Source organism: Dipodomys ordii, unplaced genomic scaffold, assembly GCF_000151885.1.
Source record: "Dipodomys ordii isolate 6190 unplaced genomic scaffold, Dord_2.0 Scaffold2, whole genome shotgun sequence".
Classification (NCBI taxonomy): Eukaryota; Metazoa; Chordata; class Mammalia; order Rodentia; family Heteromyidae; genus Dipodomys; species Dipodomys ordii.
The window spans coordinates 1,678,683-1,692,756 of NW_012267218.1; the positions used below are offsets into that span (position 1 = coordinate 1,678,683).

The 14,074-nt window shown below is 45.8% G+C and overlaps 1 protein-coding gene across 1 annotated transcript in view; it reads right to left on the bottom strand.

The window, feature by feature from the left end:
• Window positions 1-954: 954 nt before the first annotated feature.
• Mark3 (MAP/microtubule affinity-regulating kinase 3) overlaps window positions 955-14,074 on the bottom strand; it is a 74,984-nt gene continuing 61,864 nt past the window's right edge. Inside the window, exons 15-18 of the mRNA XM_013012886.1 lie at window positions 9,707-9,842; window positions 8,845-9,102; window positions 3,043-3,069; window positions 955-1,003 (exon numbers count right to left, since the gene is read on the bottom strand). Coding sequence (XP_012868340.1) covers window positions 955-1,003; window positions 3,043-3,069; window positions 8,845-9,102; window positions 9,707-9,842 — 470 coding nt within the window. The remainder of the gene's footprint in view (window positions 1,004-3,042; window positions 3,070-8,844; window positions 9,103-9,706; window positions 9,843-14,074) is intronic.

The window sequence follows — 14,074 nt, forward strand, 5'->3', positions numbered from 1 at the left end:
GACCGGACCCAAAAAAACAAACAAAAAACAAACAAAAAAACTCCAGCCTGCTATGTTTGGAGTTCAAGCCCCACGACCGGACCCAAAAAAACAAAAAACAAACAAAAAAACTCCAGCCTGCTATTGCTGTGGATGGGGTCACAGACCTGGACATCCCGCTGCAGGCTGTGACAGCCTGGGCAGCCCACGTAGCACTCATGATAACTACATACCAGCGCTAGCACTGGACAGACCAGAGAAGAGAAATAGCATGGGGGTGACTGCCCTGAAAGAGGCCAAGTGGAGGAGACCACCACTACAGACTCCTATCTGTGACCCCACGTTCACACCACGATCCTAACATCCTATTAGAGCATCTTGTTTGAAATACTCCTACTGCATTTCTGCTGAGAGAACAGAATCACGTTAAACATCAGTGATGAGTGGAAGATTTTATCTGTGAGCACTGACAATGACCCTAGGCCATCCATCCCCACACATGCAAGAGTATCAGTGTCACAGCACACTGGTGCCCTCATCTGGTCACAGAGGAACATGCAGCCTTCTCCCTGGACCAATGGGAACCAGAACCAAGCCTGCTATATATCTATATCTGTATCTATATCCATGTATGTTTCTCAAAGGGGCAGCAGGACTATGAGTACAATATTCAGAAACGGGGGGGTTGGGAAGATGGCTCAGAGGTAAAGCGCTTGCCTTGCATGCATGAGGCCCTGGGTTCAATTCCTCAGCACCACATAAACAGTAAAGGCTGGAAGTGGCATTGTGGCAAGTGGTAGAGGGCTAGCCTTCAGCTGAAGAGCTCAAGACAGTGCCCAGGCCTAGAGTTCAAGCCCCCCCCCCCCACAATCACACACAATCACACACACACACACACACACACACTTCAGAAACAGTTTCTGCCACAAAAATGAACTAAGTACCAAGAGATATTTTAAGTAAAAATCATTTCCCTCACCTTGAGCCCTCATATCTCCCGTTCCTCTCATATTCAGTTGGAAGCCTCAACGAATAGAATGTAGAAGCAAAGAGAAGTGAGAAAGAGAAAAGAAATCTTACACACAGGTACACAACTACTCTGATATCAAAACATACAATGAACCAGTATGACCAAGTCCTTTTTTTTTGGGGGGGGGTGGGGGTCAGTCATGGGGCCTGAACTCTGGGCTTGGGTGCTGTCCCTGAGCTCTTCAGTTCAAGGCAAGCACTCTACCACTTGAGCCACAGCGCCACTTTTGGTTTTCTGGTGGTTCACTGGAGATAAGAGTCTCATGGGCTTTCCTGTCCAGGCTGGCTTTGAACTGCAGTCCTCAGATTTCAGCCTCCTGAGTAGCTAGGATGACAGGCTTGAGCCATGGGTGCCCGGCAGACCAAGCACTTTTTGAGCATCCAAAAGAGGTCTTATTAAAACTTCCTGAGAGAACTGTAAAGGGTGACACTGACCAAGGTGCACTCTATACATTGACAGTTGAACTGAAACTGCTTTGTGTTTAAAGATAACCTCTCTTCCTTCTCTCAATGTTACCCAGGCAGTGACTCATTCTCCTTTGTGAGGACACAGGCATGTGTGCCTAGAACGGCTCTATACCTAGTGTGGTGTCAGTGCCAGGGTCCCTGGTGGCTGCTCCGGTCAGGCACGCCATGGCCATGGGCTGGGCACGGGCTGTAAGCATTCTTCACAGTACAGTAAGTTTCCAGAAGGAACAGAGAAAGGAGGCTACCCTAGGTTCAACGTTAACTTTCTGTCCAAGGAAACCTTGCTTTCTGTCAGTGCCAGTCCTGGGGCTTGAGCGCAGGGGCAGGGCCACTGTCCCTCAACTTTTTTGCTCAAGGCACTTGAGCCACAGCTGCATTTCTGGCTTTCCTGCCCAGGCTAGCGGCTTGGAACTGTGTTCCTTAGATCTCAGCCTTCTGAGTAGCTAGGATTACAAGCGTGAGCAACCAATATTTATCTTTGAAGCCAAAATCGGATTAGGAAGATCAACTGAAAAATAATCAAGGGAATTCTTGTCCCACCGTTTCTGACAAAGGGTTCTGTTAACAAGACCCTTGCAGTGATCATCAATTTCATAAGTATAAAAATACTGACCTGGCCTATTGGACACTGACAAGGTACAGGTTTGACACGGTCCTTAAAGGCAGATTTCTGGCTTCATACACATATATTCCAAAAACAGTAAAACTTTTATTCCTTTGACTGTCCATGTCACCGACTGTCATGTATTAGTAAAAACAGTGAAACATATTTTGTTTTTTGTCGGTTGTAGGGCTTGAACTCTGGGCCTGGGTGCTGTCCTCTGAGCTCTTCAGTTCAAGGCTAGTGCTCTACCACTTGAGCCCCAATACTACTTCCGGTTTTCTGATGGTTAACTGGAGATAGAGTCTTGTGGACTTTCCTGCCCGGGCTGGCTTTGAACCATGATCCTCAGATCTCAGTCTCCAGGGATTACAGGCATGAGCCACTACACCTGGTGAAATATGTTTTCTTCAGTGGGTGGTAGGAAGTAGTTTTAGATAGGATACTATTTACTCTTCAACCCTTATAGCTGGAGGTCTGAATTTTATGCTCATCTCCAAAAAGCAGAGTATTAATTTCTGTCATTTTAAAGCCTTTGTGAAGTCAGTCCTAAGATAAAAATGATAAGAAATACTATTCCACACTTACCTTCTGCATGTTTGTAGCTAATCATTAATGGTAGGTTAATGTTACTGAACATCTCATTCCTCAAACAGGAGCATGCTAAGTGTTATTAGTATGAAGACAGAATTATTTGGATGCTAAATAATTCTACCAAAGAAAGAAAATGCACAGAGCATGCAGAGGTTTTTTTTTTTTTTGCATGGGTGCCACAGTTCCTTTAAAATGCCTGACAGAGTTAATCTATTTCTTTCCAGTTTCCTTCTAAAGAAATAAGTATTTAGTTTTCAGCAGAAAGTTTAGTTCTTAAGGAAAAAAAAAGGGCCAGAAAGCCAAACCTGGTGTTAATTGCAGGAGCCATTTGGGAGTGAGGATTTAAATAAGTGTGCATATATAAATCCTACCTTTTGATAAACCTGAATGACATGTTTCTAAAAGAAATTAAGTAAAAAAAAAAGTTAACAAAAAGATTTGCATAAATAGAAAATTTAATCAATTCTTATAGAAAGAAAAAAGTAAAAAACAATCAAATAAGGCTCCTCTTTTGGCCAGTAATAAAAAACAAAAACACTGACATTTGTTGAAATTTAAATTATTACAGATAATGGACAAGATCGTTTATCTAGATTTTTTTTTTTTTTTGGTGGGTTGTGAGGCTTGAACAAGATCTGGGCCTGGGTGCTGTCCCTCAGCTCTTCAGCTCAAGGCTAGCGCTCTACCACTTGAGCCACAGCACCACTTCCGGTTTCCTAGTGGTTTACTGGAGATAGGAGTCTCACGGACTTTTCTGTCCAGGCTGGCTTTGAACTGTGATCCTCAGATCTCAGCCTCCTGAATTAGCTAGGATTATAGACGTGAGCCACCGACACCCACCTCTAAGAATAACTTTAACAGTAACTGTTGATGTTAGTTGTACCTCAATTCATTCAAAGCTTTCAGATGGATAGTTTTAAGATAAAATTCAATGTCTTATGGTAAAGAAGTTAACTGCAACATAATAATAAATGACATTTTCTAATATTCTTCAGAAAATCTTGTTAAAAATCTTGGCATCTACATAGTACGAAAAATAAACTACAAAATATTTAACCAGGGGCTGGAATGGGGTGTAGTGGTAGAGTGCTTGCCTAGCATGAATGAAATCCTGGGTTTGATTCCTCAATACAACCACATACACAGAAAAAGCCAGAAGTGGCACTGTGGCTGAAGTGGTAGAGTGCTAGCCTTTAGCAAAGCACAGTGCCCAGGCTCTGAGTTCAAGCCCCAGAATTGGCAAAAAAAAAAAAAAAAGACAGATGTTAGTTTGTAAACTTTCACAAAACTGGTTAAATATCTAAGGATATAAAGGACTGGACATAGCTGGGTACTGGTGGTACACACTGGACATAGCTGGGTACTGGTGGTACACACCTGTAACCCTAGCTACTCAGGAGGCTGAGATCTGAGGACTGCAGTACAAAGCCAGACAAGGCAGGAAAGTCCTTGAGACTCTTATCTCCAATAAATCACCAGAACCGGAAATGGAGTTGTGGCTCAGCCTTGAGCTGAGAGACAGCGCCCAGGCCCAGAGTTCAAGCCCACGACCAAAAAAAAAAAGACAGGACTGGACATGGCATATATGCTTGTAATCCTAGCACATTTGGGAGGCTAAAGCAGGAGGATGGTGAATTCAAGGCCACCTATATAATGAGATCCTATCACAAAGCTAAAAGGGTAGAAATAGCCTGGACCACTTATCTTTTTTTTTTTTTAAATCAGAAACAAGAGTCATTGATTACAATTTAAACATTATATTGTATAAAATAAATGAATGAGGAAATTAGAGCAAAGGACTTGCTCCCTCAGTGGCCCTTTAACCAAGTGTTCTGTGGTGAGCACAGATTATGGCTTGATGGTCTTTTCCTGGCCCAGCCATGTTTCTGCTGTAGGATCTAACGTGTCTGCCTCAGCCCTTCTAGTTTCTTCTATGGAGTAGGGAACACCAACCCACAGGGTGAACTGGAGGGATGGAATATGGGTGTGTGTGGGGGGGAAGGTGATTAGAGACACATAAGAACATTCACTATACACAGAAATGTATATACGACTTATATATACGGAATTGTACATAAAACTGTATGAAACACACACACATATATAAAACGAGTAACACCTATTTCTATAGATACCTATGACAGTAAACATTCAAATAATGGTAGCTGGTATTTTTATCTATGATAGTCTTAGGATGACCAAAAAACACAGAGGAGGAAGGTCTAGGGTTTAATGATGTCCAAGGTCTTATTTAAAGAGCCCATTATAGGGAAGGTGGCTCAGTGGAAGAGTGCATGCCTTGCATGCATGAAGCCCTGGGTTCGATTCCTCAGCATCACAAATGCAGGAAAAAGCCAGAAGTGGTGTTGTGGCTCTAGTGGTAGAGCGCTAGCCTTGAGCTAAAGAGCTGAGGGACAGCACCCAGCCCAGAGGTCAGGCCCCACGACTGACCAAAAAAAAAAAAAAAAGAGCCCATTATAGCTAGGCACTGGTGGCTCACGCCTGTAATCCTACCTATTCAAGGAGGCTGAGACCTGGAGGATCCTGGCAAAAAGTTGTGAGAGTCCATCTTCAACTAACTAGCAAAGTGCAAGACTGGAGGCATGGCTCAAATGGAAGCACACAAGCCATTAATAAGCCATGAGTTCAAGTCCCTATCCTGCCCAAGAAAAAGAGCAAAGTGTGTGGACACATACTACCTTTTCTGAATTTCTGGACCTGACTGATGCATGATTCAACCGAGGTAAAAGGGCGAGCAACCAGTCTGAGAGGCAGGTTCCATCTCAGCCTTGTCCCTGAGAAGAAGCTGGAGAAAAGAGCCTGGGACAGGATGATCCTTTCTATGACGCCAGGAGGAAGGAAGAAGCTATTCAAGGGTCGCTGTGTCCCATGGCCAAGGGACAGGCATCCAAAGCACGAGGCCCTTGGTACCACCGTGTTCTCCCCACTCTAGAATGGGTGGCAGAGCACGGGGCTGAACAAAGCACTTAAAGGGTCCACCAAAGCCTTATTCTTAATGTGCAGACAGGTGTTTTTATTTTATTTTTTTGTCAGTCGTGGGGCTTGAACTCTGGGCCTGGATGCTGTCCCGGAGCTCTTCAGCTCAAGGGTAGTGCTCTACCACTTGAGCCATAGCACCACTTCTAGTTTTCTGAGTGGTTTATTGGAGATAAAAGTCTCATGGACTTTTCCTGCCCAAGCTGGCTTTGAACCGTGATCCTCAGAGCTCAGCCTCCTGAGTAGCTAGGATTACAGGTGTGAGCCACTGGCGCCTGGCCCAGATAGGTGCTTTATGTCACTTGAGTGACATCTCTAGCTGCCCTCACCTAAGGTTTAGATGACTTATCTAATATAAAACTAATTGGAGCCTGACATAGAGCTTACAGTTTAAATAATGAGCACTGTTAGTGGGCCATGAGATATGCAGAGAAACAAGAGATGGTGGCACCTTTCACCTCAGAGCCTGCAAAAACCCTGCTGTTGCTCTGTAAGTCATAAACACTTAGTAAGAATGCAGGCACCAGGCAAACCTCCAGGGTCCAGGTACAAGGCTCTTGAAGCTGAGTTTCAGAACACTTGTTTAGGAAGGTATGAAAGTCAAGGGCCGGACAGGTCTTGGGTCTTAAGAGTACAATCCTTCTTTCATTGTGTGTGTGTGTGCTGATATGGCTGTGCTCTTGCAATCACCTCAGATCATGGAGAAAGTGTTTCTGAATGGACACTCAGATTCCCTGGACCCAAGACCTCCCTTGGACCCAAGACCTCTTGGAGGAATATGTATATATATATTTTTTGTTAGTTATGGAGCTTGAACTCTGGGCCTGGGTGCTATCCCTGAGCTCTTCAGCTCAAGGTGAGTGCTCTACCACTTGGGCCATAGTGCCCCTTGCAGTTTTCTGGACTTTCCTGCCTGGGCTGGCTTTGAACCATGATCTTCAGATGTCAGCCTCCTGAATAGCTACTAACTATATATATAAAAAATATATATTATATATATATATATAATATATATATGTTTTTTTAATTTTTGTCGGTCGTGGGGCTTGAACTCTGGGCCTGGGCACTATCCCTCAGCTCTTTAGCTCAAGGCAAGCACTCTACCGCTTGAGCCACAGCGCCACTTCAGGTTTTCTAGTAGTTTATTAGAGATAAGAGTCTCATGGAAGCCAGGCACTGGTGGCTCATGCCTGTAATCCTAGCTACTCAGGAGGCTGAGGTCTGAAGATTGAGGTTCAAAGCCAGCAAGTCTGGGTAAGAAAGTCTGTGAAACTCTTATCTCCAATAAACCACCAGAAAACCGGAAGTGGCGCTGTAGCTCAAGTGGTAGAGTGTTCGCCTTGAGCTGAAGAAAAGCGCTCAGGCCCAGAGTTCAAGCCCCACTACCTACAAAAAAAAAAAAAAGAGTCTCATGGACTTTCTTGCCTGGGCTGGCTTTGAACCACGATCCTCAGATCTCAGCCTCCTGAGTAGCTAGGATTACAGGCGTGAGCCACCAGCGCCCCGCATATACATATTTCGGGAGGGGGGGGGAGAATTGGGATTTGAACCCAGGGTCTCACGCTGGTCAAGCCCTCTACTGCTGAGCCAAGGCTCCAAAATACAACTTTTTCAAAATAAGCTGGAATTTTATTGCTAAAACTTACCACTTAGAGGAGAGTTGCCTGGTTCTCAATGTAACTTATGAGAACAATTTCAAAATTCAGATTGAGAAATTTAGCAACCATTATTAACTGATAACCATGTGAAAGAAGAGGAAATGTCTCTCTTCCTTGTTTAGGGACCCGCCATGTTAATGAATGTGTGTGGATTAACAGGAGCAGAAACTAAAAATTATCAGAAACATCCAAAATGTTCTGAAAAGACACTGAGTTCTGTAATTTTTTTCTCTCTTTCTAGAGCTTGAAATCAGGGACTAGGCACTGTCCCTGAACTTCTTTTGCTCAAGGCTTAAGCCATAGCGCCACTTCCAGCTTTTTCTGTGTATGTGGTACTGAGGAATCAAACCCAGGGCTAGGCAAGCACTCTACCACTAAGCCACATTCCCCTCTCTCATTTTCTTTTTCGGGTTTGTCATGGAGCTTGAACTTTTCCCTCAAGCCACAGCTCTACTTCTGGTTTTCTGGTGGTTAATTGGAGATAAGAGTCTCATGTACTTTCCTGTGTGGGCTGGCTTTGAACTCTGATCATCAGATCTCAGTCTCCTGAGTAGCTAGGATTACAGGCATGAGCCAACCAGTTCATACCTTGCAATTTTTTTTTTTTTGGTCGGTCATAGGGCTTGAACTCTGGGCCTGGGCGCTGTCCCTCAGCTCTTCAGCTCAAGGCGATCGCTCTACCACTTGAGCTACAGCGCCACTTCCGGTTTTCTGGTAGTTGATTGGAGATAGGAGTCTCACGGTTTCTCCTGCCCGGGCTGGCTTTGAACCGCGATCCTCAGATCTCAGCCTCCTGAGTAGCTAGGATTAAAGGCGTGAGCCACCAGCGCCCGGCTATACCTTGCAATTTTTAAATTAATTAATTAATTAATTAATTGGGGACGGTCGTGGGGCCTGAACTCTGGGCCTGGGCGCTGTCCCTCAGCTCTTCAACTGAATGCTAGCGCTCTACCACTTGAGCCACAGGGCCACTTCCAGCTCTTTTTCTTTTTGCTCATATGGTGCTGAGGAATCGAACCCTGGGGTTCATTCATGCAGGCAAGCACTCTCCTACTGAGCCACTTTCCCAGCCCCATGCAATTTTTAAAGACCAGTTTTACACACACACACACACACTCTCTCTCTCTCTCTCTCAACTCACAAGCTATGGACAGAATGAAAAGCATTTAGGCAGCAGATCTACAAAACAGGACATATTTCTGCTTTTTTTTTGGGGGGGTGGGGGCAAGAATCGGTTGTGGGGCTTAACTCTGGGCTTGGGTGCTGTCCTTGTGCTCTTCAGCTCAAGGCGAGCGCTCTACAACCTGAGCCACAGCACCACTTCCGGTTTTCTAGTGGTTTTTCTAGATGAGAGTCTCACGGACTTTCCTGCCTGGGCTGGCTTTGAACCGTGATCCTCAGATGTCAGCCTCCTGAGTAGGTAGGATTGCAGGCGTGAGCCACTGGCGCCTGGCATATTTCTGCTTTTGCTTGGTGAATTTGGTCTAACATAAACAGCATTAGCTGGCATGCACTTACCTCCTTGTGAGTTTTGAAGTTAATTTACTAAAAAGATTAGTGGAGCCCCGGCTTCGAGTCTGGGACAGTGGTGTGGCTTCATGGGAGAGGCTGGGCGAGGCAGGGGGGCCGTTGTATGTTGCCGTCCGCCGCTCCCTCGGCTGGCCATGGAAAGTGCTACGACTGGCGGTGCCTCTTGGGAAGCGGATGCGATCTGGGGTGGCTGCACTGCTAATACTGTGGGTGGAGGCAACTGGAGTTCTCTGATCAGGAATAGCGCTGAGAGAGCAGGAAACAAAAGGTATGTATTAACAAAGTCATGGCACATGAAAATTTGTAACTACCATATACCTTTTATACAGTGGAAAAAACCAGGAGGCAAAAGGTACGTTAAGTGGGATAGGGTTACCAAACAAAAAGGGCATGAAAAGAAGCCGAACTGTGTAAGGGTATATATGGTACATGTACATTTCCAAGGACAAGTTCAATGCAGGGAAACTGACTCAAGCTTTCCCGCTTTGCTTCCTCTCAGACTGCTTACACACAGAGAATCGTGCCAAAGGAAAGAAAGAAAGGACTGCATGTGTGACTGAAGATGCAACCAAAAAGTTTAGAAGCGCACAGATGGTATGTGTGAAACCCCACATGCTGAAAGCAACTTGGGGGGGGGGGCAATTTTTATGCCCTTAGTAGCATGGAAAGGCACAGATACAGGCAGACAACCGGGACACCATGAGACAGAATATACTTCACCAAAACCACACAGAGGAAAGACACCTTGGAGACAACTCTAACAAAGCCTTGGGCTGTAAAAATCCACAGCACAAAAATTAAGCGGCAGTGGGTACACATTAGTTTCACAAGCAATGTGTATTTTTCTTACATAGCCTTGAAGTTATCTCCTTCACTGTCTATTGGAGGTAACATCATCTTGGGGTGCCCCGAGGCTGACATGGACATCGACTTCTGATGTCTCAGCCGACAGGTGGAAGGTGTGGCACAGACTGAGGCAGGACTAGCTGCATAAGCGAACACTTCTGTCAGGCTGAGAGGGGTTTGGGTTCAGGCAGAGGCAGAAACAACAGTGTGATGGAGCAGTGACCAAAGAGCAACTTGCTGTCAAAGCACAGCTTCCTCCCCAGACCTGTGACCCATCCAAGAACAAAAAGCTCTTTAACGTTTTAGGGATTCTGGATCAAATGCCAGCCTTTTTTTTTTTTGGTGGGTCATGGGGCTTGAACTCTGGGTCTGGGCGCTGTCCCTGAGCTCTTTTGCTCAAGGCTAGCACTCTACCACTTTGAGCCACAGCTCCACTTCCAGCTTCTACTTCTCATGGTTAATTGGAAGTAAGTTTCACAGGGACTTTTCTGCCCAGGCTGGGTTTGAATCTCAATCCTAGCTAGGATTACAAGTGCAAGCTGCTGGTGCCCAGCATATACTTTTTTTTTTGGGGTCAGTTGTGGGGCTTAAACTCTGAACCTGAGTGCTGTCCCTCAACTCTTCAGCTCAAGGAAAGGAGGGCTCTACCACCTGAGCCACAGTGCTACTTCGGTTTTCTGGTGGTTAACTGGAGATAACAATCTCATTGGACTTTCTTGCCTGGGGTAGCTTTGAACAGAGATCCACAGATCTCAGCCTCTTGAGTAGCTAGGATTAGAGTGTGAGCCACCAGCACCCAGCTATACCTGCATTTTTTTTCCCTGCCCATTGTGGGGCCTGAACTCTGGCCTTGGGCCCTGTCTCTGAGCTCTTCAGCTCAAGGCTAGTGCTCTACCACTTGAGCCACAGTGCCACTTCTGGCTTTTTCTGCTTATGTGGTGCTGAGGAATCGAAACCAGGGCCTTATGCATGCAAGGCAAGCACTCTACCACTGAGCCACCTTCCCAGTTCCATATTCCTGCATTTTTAAAACAGCAATCTTTTTCTTTTCAAAAATCATATGTAGGGAGACTTCAATTCATGCTAAACAACAATTACCTTAAGAGAACATGTTTGAATGCTTGTAAGACAGATGATGTCCTTCAAGGTCTACATAAGGTCTATATTCTCTATCCTGAAGGAGATGTCTAAACACAAGTCTATCTGGTCAAACAAGTATGAGACATAGCCACACTACACTCTCAATTTGTGCTGAGAAATCACTGACATAGTTTATTCTACTTTATTTTTTCAGTCATGGGGCTCGAACTTAGGGTCTTGGCATGTCCCCGAGGCTCAACATGTCTCCTTTTTCTAGTGTCTCAAGGTCTGGCTTAGTTTTCTTGCACATGACTGGTGGCTCTAGCACTGGAGCCGTGCCTCTGGCCAGCAATTTTTGCTGGTCGATAGAAGTCAGAGACTATGAAACTTTTCTGCCTGAGCTGGCTTTGAACCATGATCCTCTAGGTTGCAGCCTCCTGAGTAGCTGGGGTACAGGTGTGAACCACTAGCACCCAGGGTTGCATCTCTTTTTTCTTTCTTTCTTTCTTTTTTTTGTGTGTGTCACGAGGCTTGAACCCAGGGCCTTTTTGCTCAAGGCTAACATTCTACAGCTTTGAGCCACAGTGCCACTCTTGGTTTTCTGGTTTATTGGAGATAAAGAATCTCAGGGACTTTCCTGCTAGACTGGCTTTAAACCATGATCCTCAGAGCTAGGATTATCGGCATGAGCCACCAGCACCCAGCTAAGCCTCATTTCTTCAACACAAGAAAACTCAGCAACTGTTCACAGAAAAATGGTGACAGTGGCTGTAGCCTGCTGTTTCACATGACATAAACAGCTCCCCTCACAATACACATGAAGGTTCATCAGGACAACAGCTCAGTTCTCATAGCCCTGGGATTCCAAGGGCAGTTCCTTTCCTTTCAGAACAGCAAGGACCAGGAATCTTCAGCAGCCTCCCCTTGCAGTTCCTCCCACCCCCCAAATGTTCTGGATGGAGTGCTGGAGTATGGAGGTGGTACTTTCTTTCCCTGGGGCTGTCCTCCCCAACAAGGCTCTACCTCCAAGCTGAGGGCCTCACCCTGCTCTTTCTTGCTCTCCTTTGCCTCCACCCCTACATCTCCAACCTAGCCACAATGCAGCCAGAACTTCCTGACACCACCCACCTCGTTGCCCCTCTGCTTATATTTTCTAAAGCTCTCATCCTGACAGTCATGCTGCTCATCCTCAGGTGATGCAGTCTGGCCCTGGCCATTCTTCCAGGTTTTACCTTCTGCTGTTCAGTCTTTGGAACTTGACCTTTTGGCCTTCCCGATCATGTGCAGTCCCTTGTTCACACATCAAACAAAACTTGATCAATGAGCTATTCTGTCTGGACAGCTGGCGTCTATTCCTTTATCTAATTTTAGCCCTGAGGTTGCATACTCATTGAACCAGTTACTTCTTTTTTTTTTTTTTTGTCGGTCGTGGGGCTTGAACTGTGGGCTTGGGCGCTGTCCCTCAGCTCTTCAGCTCAAGGCGAGCGCTCTACCACTTGAGCTACAGCACCACTTCCAGTTTTCTAGTGGTTTATTGGAGATAGGAGTCTCACAGTCTCTCCTGCCCGAGCTGGCTTTGAACCGCGATCCTCAGATCTCAGCCTCCTGAGTAGCTAGGATTACAGGCGTGAGCCACCAGCGCCCGGCCTACCAGTTACTTCTTCCTGATTTTTTAGCATGTGCTCATAAACTGCATCGTACCTGTAATCATTTTTTTGTTGCCATTGGCCTACAAACATGGCCTGGGTATCCCCAGGGTCAGCAGAAAGCCTCAAAAGGAACAGATGCTCCACACACCCTCCTGGCAGGCTCGTCAATCAATAAGCCACTGAAGGCTACTATTAAGGGATAGCACTTTGAATTGTTTGCTACTGAGACATCTAGCCCAGGTCAGAACAGAGACACATTTTCGTACAAGCTAAAAGCTTACTCAGTGACAGCAAAACTCTGTCTGGTACTGTAGTCCTGCCAGGCGCTGATGGGCTCACACCTGTAATCCCAGCTATTCAGGAGGCTGAGATCTGAGGATCATGGTTCAAAGCCTGCTTGGGCAGGAATGTCCCTGAGACTCTTACCTCCACTAAACCACTCAGAAAACTGGAAGTGGTGTTGTGACTCAAGTTGTAGAGCGCTTGCCTTGAACTGAAGAGCTGAGGGACAGTGCCTAGGCCCAGAGTTCAAGCATGTGACCACCACCACCACCACCACCACCACCACCAAAAGTACTATAGTCCGAAAGAAATCTATACATGTTTGCTTCCACCCATTCTTCTCAGAATACTACACCAGCTGGCTGCTGGTGGCTCATGCATGTAATTCTAGCTACTAAAGAGGCTGAGATGTGAGGATTGTGGTTCAAAGCCAGCTTAGACAGACAAATCCAAAAGTAGTTCTTATCTCTAACCAATAAAAAAAGCCAATAAGGGGCTGGGAAGGTGGCTCAGTGGTAGAGCACTTGCCTTGCATGCATGAGGCCCTGGGTTCGATTCCTCAGCACCACATAAGCAAAAAGAAAAAGCCAGAAGTGGCGCTGTGGCTCAACTGGTAGGGCACTAGCTTTGAGCTGAAGAGCTGAGGGACAGTGCTCAGGCCCAGAGTTCAGGCCCCACAACCGACCAAAAAAAAAAAAAAAGCCAGTAAGTGGAGCTGGTTCAAGAGGTAGAGTGCCAGCCTTGAGCAGAAAAGCCAAGTGAGGCCCCATTCAAGCCTTGTACTAGTACACACACATGCACAGCTAAATAAAGCAATTTAATTTTTAGTCTCATGCAGACATCTAAAGGCACAGGACAAGCAGGGCAGAGGCCCATGGATGTGGGTGATTCAGTGACATTATTAACTAGAAAAACTACACGACCTAAATTAGGAAAATTACTCACATTCCTTCTGAACAGTTTATTATTAACAAAAGCAACAGTTTGTTGGACACTATGTGTCAGTGTCTGCAGAGTGGTTTAAGACTCACTGCAACCTACTTTATGCTGACAGAACCAAATCATACTATGCCAACCAATGGTCATGGTAGAACCCATGGTCACTGGCATTAGTGGGCCAGTTTTAGAGACTACAGAACGTGCGTGAATGACTGCCTCAGGGACACTACAGCAGAGAGTAAGCAGGTTATCAACAGACTGGCTTCAAAACCAGGCTCTCAGAGCTCACGTATACATAACAGAAGATCCTGCTGAAACCACATTTTCCTCTAAACCCAAGATCGTTATTCTTCACACAGAAGAGTCGATAAAACAGAAGACTAAGCCTGGCACCAGTGGCTCAAGCCTGTAATCCTAGATAT